At 30.9% G+C, this 16986-nt stretch overlaps 1 protein-coding gene across 3 annotated transcripts; it reads right to left on the bottom strand.

Annotated features, from left to right (window-relative positions):
• Positions 1-14881: 14881 nt before the first annotated feature.
• Smp_063580.1 (putative n-acetyltransferase mak3) lies at positions 14882-16750 on the bottom strand (the record flags this gene model as incomplete). 3 transcript variants are annotated; one of them, XM_018794889.1, is made up of 5 exons in its annotated part: positions 14882-15233; positions 16182-16237; positions 16279-16405; positions 16446-16621; positions 16658-16733. In XM_018794889.1, the coding sequence occupies 5 exons, from the start codon at positions 16731-16733 to the stop codon at positions 15072-15074; spliced, it is 597 nt and encodes a 198-aa protein (XP_018649257.1). The 3 variants fall into 3 exon arrangements, with proteins under 3 accessions (XP_018649257.1, XP_018649258.1, XP_018649256.1); XM_018794891.1 differs by having other exon boundaries at positions 15072-15233; positions 16446-16616; positions 16658-16750; XM_018794890.1 differs by lacking the exon at positions 14882-15233 and adding an exon at positions 15609-16134 and having other exon boundaries at positions 16658-16750.
• Between the last annotated feature and the right edge of the window lie 236 nt (positions 16751-16986).

Below are 16986 nucleotides of genomic sequence, written 5' to 3'. Positions count from 1 at the left end.
AAATAAATCATTAGTGTAATTTGTTTTCTCGGAACATCCATCAGGATTATTAGACATTAAAAAAACTTGAATGTTTCTTATGAAAGATAGTTGACTAATTGTGTTATATATATGATTTCTACATTACTGAATATGATCATTGCTATTCATTTATCACAGACAAATAGATTGCATAAAACCTATGAAATATTTGCATCCCTTTGCAAAATTTTCTTCCCTATCTGTTCATTTTCCTTCCTCTTCTCTTACTTGTTTCTGCTTAAATGTTTTGAAAAGACTAAGGATATTTTTCCTGATTTTGTTAGCAGAAAAAAAATTTTATCTCCCCATCTATCTGTTCTTTAAAAATCTAATAAATTCAATGAAAAATCAGACCGAATAAGAAGAGATAAGGAAAATAGAAATTAATTTGTCATAAATAATGAGGAGAAGAAAACTATGAGATTAGATACGTACACACTAAGATGAGGTGACAAAATTTCAACAATAAAGTATATGTTGATTAGGTTAACCAATAGGAAAAATAGAAAACAACTATAATTCTATTATAGAGATAGATTTCAAAGAATCATGAAAATTAGTTTATGTATATATATATATGTTTGTGTAGAATATATATGAAAGTTAATCAATTTTAAATAACAAAGGAAATATATATTGAGGAGTCCCACAGTAAGACGAAACGGTCGTCCAGTGCTTCCAGGTTTTCCATGGTGGTCTAGCTTCAATTGATTCATGATCTCAACTATATAAAATTACTATAATATCCACAAAACCTCCTTCTGATAAAGGAAATATATATACATCGTTTAACCAAGAGATTTGTAGACATTGGTTTTATAAATTGATATTAATTGGGAAGCTATCAAAAATAATTAAACCAATGAAGCCCTGACAAGTTTGTGGGTGCGTACTGCCAGTTATAACTATATTTCAACTTACTAGTACAAAGATAATACACTCGTCATGAGAACTGTAAGTTCTTGGTTTAGTTCTTGATGGGTACCCAGTGTGGAGAAGTTACATAATGGGGAGAGATGGGTGAACAGTGTTTGCTGAACTTACTGGTTTCCTCCAGTTGATATTACTCCATGTACAAAACCGAACTTCAATGCATCGAGTTAACAGAATTTTATACACCATCAATATGTATATATATGACTACATTGTAAATAATTTCTGAACATCTTTCAAAGGTTTTCATTTTAATTAAAGTCAGTTTTTATGAGGCAATCCCGATAGATCGGAAATCTCGATATCCATTCATTGTTAAAATAATATTATAACCCTGATTGTATCAAGGATACTGTGTTAATTGTAGACTGAGAAATTAGGAAGTATCGTTTTGAAAATAGTTAAAATTGAATATTTCAATTATTTTCTGACAGACTTTGTGGCTAATATATTCAATCTATTAAAGTCTATACTTTCGCACAATTAGTGTATTTTCAACTCACAATTAATAAACATAGTTCAAAATTAGCCTTCATACGATTATATCATTTTGTATTTTTCTTATAAAGCCTAGTTTTTATGAGTTATTATTATTATTATTATTATCAGAAAGGAGCTTTGTGGAGATCTCAGTATTTTCAAAGTTGAATCTCGCGAGGCGGGATCGTGGATGAGCACTGCTGAGAAGTCCCACGATAGGACGAAAAGGCGGTACAGTGCTTTCAGGTTTTCCATAGTGATCTAGCTTCAATTGACTCATGATTTCAACTTTATTATTATCATGATTGCTATTAGTAGTTATCTACCTAAGTAACAAAACAACTGAAAAACAAATCCTTTGAAAAGAAGAAAGAAATTTTTTCCACTGAATTTTTCGAAACTATATGTGATTTCGACAATCAAGTTATGAAATTCACGGAATTCGTATGAATGATTTAAAATAAATAACTAAAGTCATATTGAATATTGATAGGGGAGGCTTAAAGAAGGGATTCTCGTAGTTTATATTACAGATAACTTTTGAAAGCAAAGAAGTACTGGATAGCTATTTTTTCTTAGAATGTGACTTCTCACTATTGCATGTTCATGACCCCACCGGAGACTGAACCCAAGACTTTCAGTTCTGGCGATGGGCCCTTAATCTTTAGACCACTGAGAGTGCATCTAATCTATAAAATGTAACAATCTACCCTAATTCGCTACAGTAATAAATAAATGAATTACCTCTGTTTAAAGAATTTACATTTTAGTAGGCTTAGTCACTAACATAAAGATCACATGTATATGTTAGAACTATATTTTTAAATGATGAACTGGCATCACTTGTATAGCTGTAATTTATTGTCCGGGTTAAAGACTTATCGACAATTCCCATTATCAAACCTTCTAGAAATCGAAATCAAGCCTCTAACTTATCTTGAGAAACATGAAAGTTTTCAGATTTCTGATTCAAAATTTTTAAATTGATTTAATTTATGATATAAAATTATGTTAATCGAACATCGTTGGAAATAATCAACAGTACGTGAATGTTACAGCTTTTTTCTGAAACTTTTGGATTTTTAAAACAGTTAACTAACTGAATATCAATCTTCAATAGCCCAGATACAACGTTAAGAATTGATGCTTGATACATTTCAAATTAAAATCTGACATATTATGTTCTAAATAATTCACATTACAATTTTAATATACCAGTTTATTTTATATAAAAACAATATGATAATTATGATTATAAAAAAGACATTATGCAATAAAGGATGATGTAATCATTGGCAAATAAAATATCAATAAATAAATGTTTATCGTATTTTTTAAAAAAAAAAAACAGAAAATAGTCAGAAGGGGGTTTTGTGAAGATTTTAGTAATTTTATATAGTTAACATCATGAGTCAGTGGTCTAGTGGTTAAGCGCTCGCGCGCGAGACTGATAGGTCCTGGGTTCGAATCTCACGAAGCGGGATCGTGGATGTGCACTGCTGAGGAGTCCCGCAGTAGGACAAAACGGCCGTTTAGTGCTTCCAGGTTTTCCATAGTAGTCTAGCTTCAATTGACTCATGATTTCAACTATAGAAAGTAATCTTTAGAAAAAATTTCATGAATTCTTGATTATCAAATTCTAATGCTATACAGTATCATGACAACAAAATTTTCATTCAATTTCAACAATAAATATCTGTCTCACAACTAACAACAGTAATTTAATAACCTATAACATTTTCTATCAAAACTAATGATAAGTAGATGGTTATGATTGAATAGGTTAATTTATGAAAATTTGTTTAGTGTTAAAGTATAATTTCAATTTATTTAAAATGTAATTTATCTTGCAAATACCATTTAAAATTGAAGATCTTATTTTCAATGACATAATATCAAAATTAAAATAATCCATAGTGTTATTGAATAAGAAAAGGTCTCTTCTTTTAAAGTAATCTACAGATTTAAAGGAATTGGATCGAAAGGGGGGTCGAATCAATATTTTATGTACTGCTAAGTCATTGGCAATCCACGAACTCAAGCCTGAACTTTGCATGCAGAAACGATTTGTCCAACCTCTCACCCTTCCTTGGCCCTAATTCCCTTAATGGGTATGTTTCTGGGTTGTTGTTTTTTTCTGCACTTTTATCTGATTATTATCAAATTTTTTAAATTAATGTTTTGCATTTTAAAATCTAATCAGCTTTTATTATTACCTTATACAAGTTTTTTTGATTATTATTCAGTCTATTATTATGACCTTTGTGTTTGTCGCTTTCCTTCATATCTGACATAATATTATCTAATATCAGAAGAGGTTTTGTGGATATCATAATAATTTCAATAGTTGAGATCATGATTCAATTGAAGCTAGACCGCCATAGAAAACCAGGAAGCACTGGACGGCCATTTCATCCCATTGTGAGATGCGCGCTGCGTCCAGTGCTTCTAGGTTTTCCATGGTGGTCTAGCTTCAATTGACTCATGATCTCAACTATTGAAATAATATTATTTGCTTGTCAGTACATTTAATCAGTTTACATTTAGAGAGAAATCTCGTTAGTCTAATTCATTTAAATATTTTATTTCTTTAGTAATATATTATGAAACTCTAAAAAAAAGATATAAAATATAATCTAATATAGTCAATATTGATGGTTTACCTTATATATATATACATTGACTACACACTACATATTGAGTACCACCGATGAATATATATATATGTATATACTCAAAGTTTGATATATATTTTCAATAATCTGTCTTTACTTTCAAATGAATATTCTTATTGAATCAGTAAACTAGTACCCTATATTTTATCATAAAATGACAAGTTATTGAATAAGACTTAAAGGTAACTATGTAATTTTAATTAAATATGACACTACATACATTAAAATCTCTTATTCTGATCAAACATCAATCTTCAACTATGAAATAATCAAAAAAAAAGGAATTGAAAATTATTTTTCTATTATTTTACTTTTTATATATGTCCAAATTTTTCTCCCTTCTTATAATATTACCCACCCTCTCTTCACACCATCATATTCTTAATTCATTCTAAGATTATTTTTTGTTGTTGTTGTTGGTAACATCATCACCACCATGGTAGAAGTAGATTTTCTTAATAAAAATGACAAAATAATAATCATTCATTTAAGATGTTACATTAAGATTTTTGATTCTTTTATAAATCTATTTCTAGCTTCAATTGACTTATGATCTCAACTATATAAAATTACTAAAAATCTCTACAAAACCCCCCTTCTGATAAATCTATTTCTATTGGATGAATGAATGGGAACTATGAAAAATAAAGTGGAGGGGGATATACGTGCATAAATATTATGTATTTATACTTAAACCTATAAGAAATGTTTATTCTATATTCTTTGTATATTCATTTAAAACAACAGACAAGTATAACTTTGATAAATTTGAATATTACCATTTCTGTCATCCATATCAAATAAAAAAAAGAAAAATTTGTTTTTCCAATTTTATACGGATGAATAAATCCAATTTCATTAGATCAAAATATAATTAAAATATATATATGAAGTGTTATTTGATTGAGTATATGAGTGAATTTATATGTATATATATATAATGGTAGAATAGATTCTCCTCATCAATAACACTTTTCTTTCATTCATTTCTATTGACCATATGATATTATTTGTCTACCATTATTCTGTCCTTATTCAGTTTTTTTTTTATACCAGAAAGCAGAGATGCTTCTTTAGGTACAAAAATAGAATAGGGGAAAATAAATTTTTTCACTTATCTACTTACCAACAATATATGAGGACAAAAAGTCAACCGTTACACATATGGATATATTTGATAATCTTTGCCAATATTGTTTTTCGTTTATATAATTTAGACTCATTCAACCATAGGCGTAGAATTAATAATTATCTAAGAAAGTTTGTGAAATTTTCTTGGTTTTGTTGTTGTTGTTGTATATTTGACCGTAACACTTATTTTGTTTGTTTTAATTATTTCACACCATCATTGTGATGGCATTTAGTCTATCAAATTAATCGCTGTAAAACAAAACATATAATATAATCATAACAAAATTAATTAGTGTTAAAGGAAATGCCCTGAGGACAATCGTAGTGGTTGGCCTTGTTTTTATTTACCTTGAAAAGCAATGTATTAATTAAGGTATACCTGTATTAATTTAGGTAATTTTGTGAAGTTTACTATGTTTTGAAGGTTATTTTTATAACGTTTAGTCAGTTAAACACTAGTGGGTACTCCATATAGACTCGACTTGAGATATATTCCACAAGGCTTCAGTTGATAACTTTGACTTGTTGAGCCAGTAAATTCTCAAATGCGACAGTCTATGACCAATGATGTTGGATGGAGATTCATCTGTAGTATGAATTGCCTAAACTTGTTCGCACTAGCCAACAAGATCTAATTCCGCGATATATAGTTACCATGCTCGTCTGCAGATGTGAAACCCTTTTAGTTAATCATGTATGCAGTTAGGGTCTTGTAAATCCGAGGAATTTGGAGCGAGGTATTTCATTGTTTTTAAAGAACAACAACAAGAATCCGATTTTTAGCGAAAATTTCAACCTAATATTCAACAACTTCTTTCTATATATTTAATCGTTCTGTAACAATTTATATTTCTCTTCTTGTTTCAGTCGACCAATGATTAATAATAAATCTCCGACTACACACAAACGTTAATTACAGTAGTTTATAACGAAAGTATATTCCAAAAGTCAGTCTGCTTCATCTGATTAGATAAAGATTTATTTTCAGGTAGTCCTTTCCTATAAGTTTATAATATTAGTAATATACAAATTTCAATGAAACAGTGATGGTGAAGAATGTCATATTGTTCACAATTATAGGAAATGTCATGCGACATACACCTTTGTACAAAGTTGTAGAATAATAATCATTTTGGACAAGACTACTTATGAATATATAAACAACCAATTTGATGTAATGATTTATGAAGGTTTACTACTAGAAGTTATACATTTATAAAGTCCTTCAATCATAATTATAAAGATATACATGTTTTGTGTGCCAGTGAAAGTTACTTTTTGTTGTGGGTAGTTTTTACAATTAAGAGTATTGTTATCTGTAAAGTCAGTGGAAACTTTACAGAACTTTATTCTTACCCAATCTGGATGATGAGAATATGTAAAACAGTACAAGATCCTCTTACTATTACCGTCTGTGACTGCTTCAATGGGCTTGATATTTTATAGTCAGTTTGATGTCCTTTTATTAATAATTCCTGATAAATATCAAACCCAGGCCATAGACTTCTTGCTGGTGTTCCTATAACCACCTATTATCTAACTTTCTGAGTGATATTTAAAAGAATTTTTGTATTTTCGAATTTAAAAATCAACATGAAACGCAGAAATGGCAGGATAGATTTCCAAATAATGAGATCTTTTGTTTTATCTACCAACTTATGATACTCGGATATCTTTGGTCGAATTCAATAAGAAATTCTGTATCTCATTTTTATCGCTATAAATCTCTCGTTCGATTACTTTGTTAATATTATCCAGTGACACAATTTATACACCTTGAAGTATTATTCTCAACGTTGACTGACCACTGAATAATAATTTAAATCTTGTTTATTTATTGCTGATCGAATTCTGACAATCAAGTTGCATTACGGACACTAGTTTAAGGGACTCAATGTCACTTGAATGACATTTTATTTTACTTAGTTAGAGGCAATTGGCAGGAAACTCTGGATCTAGTTGGTAGGTACACTTGAAATCTCAAAGGAACTGATGCTTCCCGTGTTATTCAAACCCTTATTATTTAGCTCAAAAGTCGGGCACTTAGCAATTATATAAATATGACAAACAAAGTTGATGGCGAACATAAAAGCATAAATTTTTTTATTACATATCTTAGCAAAATAATTCAAATATACTGACTATTATTTTTTTCAAAGATTAGTAAATTAATTGTTTAAATCTACAAAATATATGAAAATTTTTCCCTTTGCTTCTTCATTTTGACTAATCCAATGTTTGAATTCACTTAATATTGTTTGTTTGAATTCAAACTTCATCCCATTGCACAAGCAAGTGTCTATCAGGACTCAGTGGCTGAGTGAATAACGTGATCGCGTTTGAAGCGGAAGGTATTGGATTCAAGTACCAGAGTGAACATCAACTCTGAGATGCAGATACATCCAGCTGACGAGTCCCAAATTAGGACGAAACGCACGTCCTGGATTCCACTACTAGCCACTATCCATCTTTGCTTATAATCCAATGTTTGCTTTTTTTAACTTTTGATAATTGTATTTTGATCAAATTAAATTGATGAAATCATAAAAAAACACATTTGAAATATAAAAACAAAAAAAGTACTCGGTAACTAGTTTTTCCTACATAAAAGCTAATAAAAAGCGTTAGATGTTTTTAAATCTTGCTCGGTAATATATATATATATATGTACATATGCAATCATTTTTATGTTCAATATTTCATGTTGATAAGAAAAAAAAACATCAAATTTTAACATTTGGGAATTAAATTATATTTCTATAAATTGACTGAATTTTTTTCCGGAAAAGAAAAAAAAACAAAAAAATTATTTATTTCAAGTCATTTTTAAGTAGTATATTAAATGTGTAAAAATTATTCATGCGTTACTGAGTTTTTCTTCTTTGTTTTTTGTTTCACTAAGAAGAAAGGAAAAAAAACGTAGTTAAAGTTGGCAAAATTAACGAGTTGTAAAGAAAATTTAGTTAGAAAAGAAAGTGTGATGAAAAATTGAAAGAAAAAGTTAATGACAAATTGACAGTTTTATTATCATAATGAATAAATATAGTAATCATAAGGATTGGTTAGTTACTATTCTTCTTCAAATGTAAGTCAATTGTTATTACAAGGTGCGTACATTTACATTAATCTTATTTTGTACATCTACTGGCCAGTAAAGTTTTAATTGATTAATCCATTTTAAAATCTTTTAGTAGTTAGAAATACTAAAATTTTAAACGTAAATGTAGACGTCCGAATAATTGAATAACTATTCGGTAGACTTTTATAGAAACTTCACTTTTGTAGACTATTTCGGAGCAGAGATATTAAAGTGAATATTTCTAGTGATAAGTCAGCTATTTTCATTTTGAATACTTTACCTTATTAGGCAAAACGTCTGTTTTCTAGAAAATTGTCCTCAGATCTAGACTATTTACTTCAATGATCACATGACTTATCTAGATTGAACATATCGGTGATTACTCTGTCACTTTGAATGAACTCCAAAGTTCCCCACCATATTAGGCGACTTAATTTAGGCTTTCTTAGGTAACTAGCATTAAAGAATTTGTACAACCCTGAAAATATATCTCTTTAATTACTTATCTTTACCTCTCCCTGTTTTCGCCAAGCATAAATAAATTCAGCTAACAGCAGTTCCATATTCTTAATTGTGAACTATTCAATCTAAATATTATCACGACAGTGACTAACATATAAGTTAATAACTTATGTTTGTTCTCAATAGGTTGTATATTGTTTAGAAAGTAGATAGATTTATCATGTCTATGAGAAGAAGACTGATACAAACAAAAATGGTACGAAAATATGTCTTTGAATTTGTATTACCAGATAAGTAATATTGAGCATCGACAAACAACCGCAAGACGGCAGCTTTAAGAGAGATAAAAATATTGCGAAAGATACTGAGATGGGAAAAAACGATTTATTTTAATCTATGAAAAACAAATCATAAAAGTACGCACTTTCTTGTACCGATTTAAAATTTTCAAAATATATTCTCTATGTATAAATAGATTGGGGTTGGAAAAGCTAATAACTGCTTTTTGTACGTAATGTAGAAGTCCCCAGTTGTCCTGTCTATCTATCATACTGTAGTGCCGTGCTTCGTTCATAGTTCACCTCAATAACCGTTATAATACAAGTCTTGACGGTGCATAATATCAGAACGCAAAGGGAAGCGGCAACTACATTTTTATTGATAAATGATGCAAACCAGAAAGCTGTGAACACATGAGCACGCGTAAGTGAGCGAAGAATACATGACACGTATTGGAGATGGCTAGTAAGCAACTCGAGAGCGAGGCGAAAGATAATGCGTATTGGAGATGGCGGGGAAGCCAACTTCTTTTAAGCAAGCGTTAATCAACATTTATAGTCAGACAAAAATGAATAAAATACGAAGTGTGCACACATATACGCTCATATAAAAATATAGTCAAGGTTAATAAGTGAATAAATAACAAGGTGTAAACATGACTCATAATGTATAGGTGAATTAGCTTGGCCAGAAGCTAGAATAAAGTATATGGGCTTAACATGTAAACCGATGCTACAATACCAAAATCATTAGCAGGATATACTGCATGAATTGCAGCCATTCTATTTGTTCCTATGAGACTGCTGGGTAGTCCTGAGCCATCCATTATCATATTCTTCGGGATGTATTCTGAGATTCCTTTAGATAATACCCCCTATGATCATTCAACGCATGTACTCTAAGTAAGAGTAAATACAACCGGAGGAAATCTATTATGTCAGTTAGATTCCACAAGTAGATCCTTTGTTTCATTTGTCAGAAGATGGGGTTTTATCATGATTGACTGAAAACCACCCAGGAATGACTTCGCAAGATGTTTCTTCTTTATTGATATATCTAAGCTATTTTTAAATGCACTAGTCTGAAAGTGCTTCATTTCTTTCATAACTTGTTAATATAACTGAACGCATATGTTATGAACCCATAAAACATAAAATAACTTATTCAATTAAGGCAAATAATGATAGTAGAAGGGACATGTTTTGCAAGCCAATAAGTTTTCTCATTTAAGTGAATCCTAGAGTATTTTGGTATTCGTCGAACAGTAGTGATTTTTTCATAGCAAGTGATTAATAATTATGGGAACAAAACAATTAAGCAATACTCAACTTTAATCTTCGTCAAATACTGATTTCAGCCGATAGTTTATTGAAAACTATGAAGAATTGAATACATAATCCATACTAGTATGTAACCTTTTAATAGTGTGTACCCGAGACTAGGGCAGGGGTTTCACCTACAATTTAAAGGCATGACAGTGAGGGAGCTACCTTCAGACCATCAAGTTATAAGTCATTAATTCACGCTTACAACTTCCATCAGTTCATGATATCTTACGATGGTTATTTTGCATAATTAACTATTTCTGTCTCACTCTCGATACTGTTTAACTTTTTAGCAGGACTTCAAGAATGAATCACAAATTTTTTTACAACTAAGCACAATTATTACTTATTTATTTGTATTGATTAGTGTAATTTTAAGATTATCACATACGCTATCCCCTCTGTATATGAAGGATAGTTTACATAGTTTGGTTGCCTTTGAGCGCATTTGTCAGTTCACTACTCAGTGTGGAGCAAAGCAGACTAGCGAATTCCACAGCTAGACATCAGATGAGAAACCATTCAACCAAACAATCTGACTGATTGGCCCTAAAATATCACGGTGCTGTAATGTCAAAGAAATAAGAAAACTAATTACTTATCCAGTAAATTAAAACAATAACTTTGGTAAATAAGAGTATAGTTAAAGACTATCACATATTGTAATGACCTATGGCACTTTGACATAATGTCCTGAGTTAATTATGTGAGAAGTTTTAGTACTTGTAAATCAGATGTAGATTCCTCGGTACAAATCAAAAATGTGAAGAGTTAAACAGCTTTATGTCTCAGGTATACATGCTTCCGTACATGTGAAATGATGGAAGTAGATACACTGTCTAATATTGACTTATTAAACCAGTACGTTACTTAATATCACAAAGTTAACGATAGTTTCCCACTGTACAATAATCAATGTACTTCTCTAGTATATGGGATTGAACGGATTCCATCGACCCATTTGCTACATACTGAGGATATCCCAGATTTATGGTTCATTTACGTCTTGAATAGTCCAATGATAACGTCTGATGAAGATTAGGGTACTAATAGTAATTTTGGTTTTTATGGTAAAAAAAAGATGGGCCTTGACAATGCGTAACAACTAGCACTAAACGCAGATTAAAGGCACTCTGTTATTTCCAACTACGTAATTAGTAATTTTTAGTAACTTAGTAATTTTTAGTAATTTAGATTTTAGTAATTTTTCTTTATAGTTGAAATCATGAGTCAATTGAAGCTAGACCACCATGGAAAACCTGGAAGCACTAGACAGCCGTTTCGTCCTATTGTGGGACTCCTCAGCAGGGCGCATCCACGATAGAATAGTTTAAATGTACTGGAGAATTTCTCTTTCACTAGTTCTAAACACTAAAGCTAATTATTTCAATAGACTTTAAAACAATTAACTATTAATTTCTCTATGATATTGTCACCCTTCTAGTTTATTTTATACACTATTCTCTTTCTCTTATACATATCCCCTTCCTTTTATCTACTCACTATCCTTCTTTTTGTTTCAACATAGTTGTATTCTAAGAAAAACCATTTTAAAGAACACAATCATCATTTAAGATATTTTATGAATAGTCATTTTAGTTCACATATATTAAATATTATGAATAAACTTTTTTTGATGAATTTATTATCTTTAAAATTATTATTTAAAGAGGAGGTTGAAATAAAAACCACTTAGCAACAAGTAAAGAAAAAAAATAAAATAGGAATAAGATATTACTTTTTTTTTCTTTAAAAATCATCTGTCAATAAATTCACTCTTATTTAATGGAATACTACTGTTTCTTATTTTATTTTAATGAATAAAGAACAAAATGACAAAATGAATAGTCATAACAATAATGTTATATATATAATATTGGTAAGCAAATATTATACATTAGTCATTAAGGAAATAAAAAGTAATATAAGTGTTCCATGATAAATATCTTTATAAACTAAGGACAAACTAAGGAAAATTTCAACTTTTGTCTAATAACTTAGTAGAAATTTATTTAGTTTAGTTAATTTCTAGTCGAATTTATAAGTGAATTAGTAAAAATATACTACTAATATTGTCTTATACAATAGAATTAGAATAAAACCAGGCAAATTCATACAGAAATATATATGTACAAACACATGGAAACAAATAACATAATCTCAAGTATTTAAAATGTTTTCATTTCATTTTTTAAGTATTGAGTATATTTTGTTGGTAATTTTCAGTGGAGTGTTAACTATAGTTAACATCGTAGACTGCTATTAGTTAGACAATTATTGAAAGTAGGAGGCTTTGAACAGATGTTTTGTCTTAGTATAGGACTCCTCGGCCGCGCGTATCAGCAACTTCATTACAGACCAAACCCAGGATATTCGGTGCCACGGTAAACGCTTAACTTCTAAACCACTGAGCGGACATCCAATGGGTTATATGTTCAACTCCAGTCAACTAACGATATTGCGCAACCATCTCCCTATATCATTTGAGGGTCCTACACTAGGACGAAACAGCTATTCAGCACCATCTGATTTCAACGGTTCTCCAAGACCAGTCCATGATGTTAACTATAAAACTCAATAATCTCCGCAAGCTCCCTCAAATACTAATTACTGGCAAAATCAAGTAAAAAGTTAGAGAGAAACAACCTGGATTATTATTCTCTAAGAGAAAAATTTGAAGGGGATCCACACCCTAAATAAAGATTAACTGGGAAACTGCATGCTGTTGAGAAAAGTATAAGGACGTCGAGTTTCAGATTCAAATTAGTAGGCATGATCTCGTACGACAACAATAACCAGGATCTTTATAGGAATAAACTAAACTTAACTTTTGGGGGAAAGAATAACTACATGACCTCAGATTGTCTGGTTGATTCTTTATCAAGAGAAGCAAGACCTAACCCGAGCTGAATTTCAATTTTAAAATTAATCTCAGAGTTCCTGGTGAAAATCCTCATGTATATCAAGTGTTTCAACTAATTCTATTACCGTCCCTGAACAAATCACATAATTTAATTATCACTCTGGCGTTAGATAACCTTCCACGAACTGATTCACAGGGTTTTTTTTCGTGAATACTTAATCATATATACTGTATATTGAAATTCATTTTGTTTACTTTCGTTGTAAAATGAATAAGATTAATTGAGGACATCTATATCAATTTCACGTTACTAGGGTCCCATGTATAATAATAATTCTGTAAGTGATACCTGGAGATCAGAAAAGCAAACAATACAGCATAATCCTGTCACAGTACAGTCTTAGGAGTTAACGACCAATCGGATAAAGAAATTCCTATTGATTAACGCTCAGCTAGGCAAATGGATAGCTTACTAACTGGATCTGCATTTCTGATGTACTATGCTAACGTGTGTTTGCAATAACTTGGAACTAGATTTATTTATAATTAATCTATTTCGTAATTTTAATTTTGAAAAACCACGAGTTGCAAGCAGCTGATGAGAACCTACAGAAATAAAGTGGAATCATTTTATTTTGCCTAAGAATTTTACGATACTTTTTAAATTAGGAAGGAATTAAATGTATGCTATTAAACGGAATCATACAGCTTCACATCTAATTTACTTGTTCTTAGTAGTAATTATCTTAGTTTTACTGAATACTTAAAAGTAGGGCTTATAACGAATACAAACTCATAAAATCAGCACTGGGTTTTACGAATTCACTCATGGCACCAAAGCGTTAACTCCATAATAATCTCACCTACTTGCTGATATAGAAAAAAGAACGCTTTTGGTGAAGTTCGCCTACAGCGACTAAAACAGCCGATGACACTCAACATGAGATGAAAAAACGAAAGAAACTTAACGAATTATTAATTAAATGACCATGACGATGCAAAGTGTTAGGAGCTAAACTTTTTATACATAACCATTTAGCCGAACTTTGATTTTGATAAGAGCTATTAAATTCTGAGTATTTACTCTTGCATTAAACGCACATGAAATCTTCCTTGCTAAAAAAGGGAGCTGTCCCCTGCCTATAGACCACTAAGAGCACAGAAAAACAATATTAACTACTGACTAGAAAACTATGGAGCATACACCAATTTAACAATACATCAGTACGCAGTTCCCTGAAAAATGCAGTTGCAATGCAAATCAGGTACATACAAGACACTGGAAATATGTATGGTTTTAAAGATAATTTAGGATTCTGGAAGCCAGAGAAAATTACAATTGCCAGGTAAATTTCACCTGAAAGGTGGTTTATGGGCGAAAGAGGGGAAATTTTATGATAGTATGTACACTGATTCATGAATATTTATTGATAACTTTTACCAATGGTAACAGTTTGGTATGTCTTGTAGCAAAAAACAAGGGTGCTTGGTTAGATCATCACGGATATTTTTGCAAAATATTTTATGAATATCGTTAGTTTTACTTCACAACCGAACAGGCTTTTACAACAAATAAATCTGGAATCCGCTTTCAGGTGCATTAAACAGATTTATGGTTGAATGAAAACACATTAAGACAAGGATTACTATGTATTTTAAAGAATGAAATGAACATTCAGTATACATGTTATATGATATCTCTTAGTGGTCGAAATATTAGTGAATGTAAACCGAAAAAATTAGGTTCAACAAGTTTAACGAAAATAAATCATGCATTTACAATGACTTTAAAAAGGTAAATACACAATAGGTGAATAGTGAAACTATAAAACACCATTGCTCATACGCGGCGTAAGCCATAATTTTAGTCGAAAAGCATCTCTTCCATTCAAATAATAACGAATAAGTCTTTTGTCTCTGTAGAATCCGAGCTGCTCATAAAGTGAAAGGGCTGCTTTGTTGTCAACTTCTGCTTCTAAAACAATCTAAAACAATACAAAGAGTGAAGTATAAAAACATATGGAAATTTATCATACACATGTAGAATTTAGAAATCCAAAGACAGGCTGTTGAGAACTGATGGATAGTATTTGGGATGAGGTTTATGACTTCTACCACTATAACAAATTAGTACCAGTTTGATGTGTACGACCTCGATGCGGTGACCAGCCTTGCCTACTATGATGACTCACTTAATTAATACCGTGATGCTGATTCGGTGTTAAGAATTGGGCTAACACATATTTGTGTCAGGCTCCACACTGATTATGACCAACTGATTTATATCACTGAAAACGTTACGACGAAACAAGCTGAGAAGTTGTTAAGGGAAAATTAGCTACTTTCTTAGTATGAATGATTGAATGACATGGCACGGGTGGATGAAGTGGAATGAAGCAGTAGTGGTGTTCTCAGATTTGTAAGGATAGCATAAAAAATCAACTGGAGGAAGTGAACGTTTTACCTGCCCATTTGTGTAAAAGCACACACTACTTTAGGCCTAATAATCCTCTGGAGATCCAAGTTCTTATCAGAGATTCCTTTCTAACAAAACTATGTACCCAAACGAGTACTAACATTGTGGAATCTGATGAAACTTAACAATTAGGGAGAAAGTTGTGTATCCAGCTTTGAACAATACGTTTCGCAGGAAGGCTAAAAATACTATCCAGTTAACTAAACTGGAATTGAAATGAGGTTTCGATGGAGTTGGAGATTGAATGCTTAAACCTTAGGATTACACTAAATAAGTATTGCCTACTCTATATTTACAGAAGAAAGGGCAACAGCAAATTTCAACACCGATGAATGTCTCGGATACTGGTGAATAAAAAGTTATAACACGACAGAAAAGAATCGGATGATTGCGAAAACAGCACAACAATACTGTTGATACGAATGTGAAAAGAAAAATGTTGAAAAAGCCATCTCACTTCATCACACCTATCTTGAATCATAAGTTCGATTGCTAGTTGAACCAACCGTGATCCTATGTTAGATAAAAATTAATTAAAATAGAATGCGATAAACCAATGCCAATTCTACGGTGATTTTTTTCAACTGCAAGCATAGCTATATATCCTCTTCGAACATTTTCTAAATGAGTTTCCATTTTGCAAACAATTGTGCCCACACAAGTATCGTCCTCACTAACAGCCTTTACAGTTCAATAATTAACACAAATTCACAAGACAAACCAATAAACACAGCTTTGGCCAGTTGTATATAAAGTATCGATAAGTATATATGGAATAAGGTTCGGAGAGATCGTTAGCAATGAGATTGATAATGCTATTTAAATCTGATTCGCCAATATACTGCCGAAACGTGATTTTATTTTGCATATCTTTGAATAGAGGTTCACATGGCTGAACTAAAAAGTCTAGAATCTAGACAAATTATATCCTACAATTCTCTTCACTTTGACATTTTTCCGTCAGAACGACTTTGTTAAGCTCGGTAGAAAGTTTAACATCTTCTGACATCTCCAGTTGCCTACATGCTGAGTTATAAAAATAAGAAAATGAAACAAACATAACAAAAATGTACACTAGGGTTGAAGTAATACTTAAGATTTTCACGAGTGATTTGGCTTTATAACACTATTTTGTTTAATAATAGTAAGTTATATACTAAAGAGGTTGTAGCAAGAATGTATTTTCTACCATGTAGAATGGTCTGAAGGCATTACTTGTCTACGAATGCTAGGATGGTGAAATGTTAAAGAACAATAAATAA

Source organism: Schistosoma mansoni, chromosome 1 (genome assembly GCF_000237925.1).
Source record: "Schistosoma mansoni strain Puerto Rico chromosome 1, complete genome".
In the NCBI taxonomy this organism is placed as follows: domain Eukaryota; kingdom Metazoa; phylum Platyhelminthes; class Trematoda; order Strigeidida; family Schistosomatidae; genus Schistosoma; species Schistosoma mansoni.
This window is presented reverse-complemented; position numbering and strand designations above follow the sequence as displayed.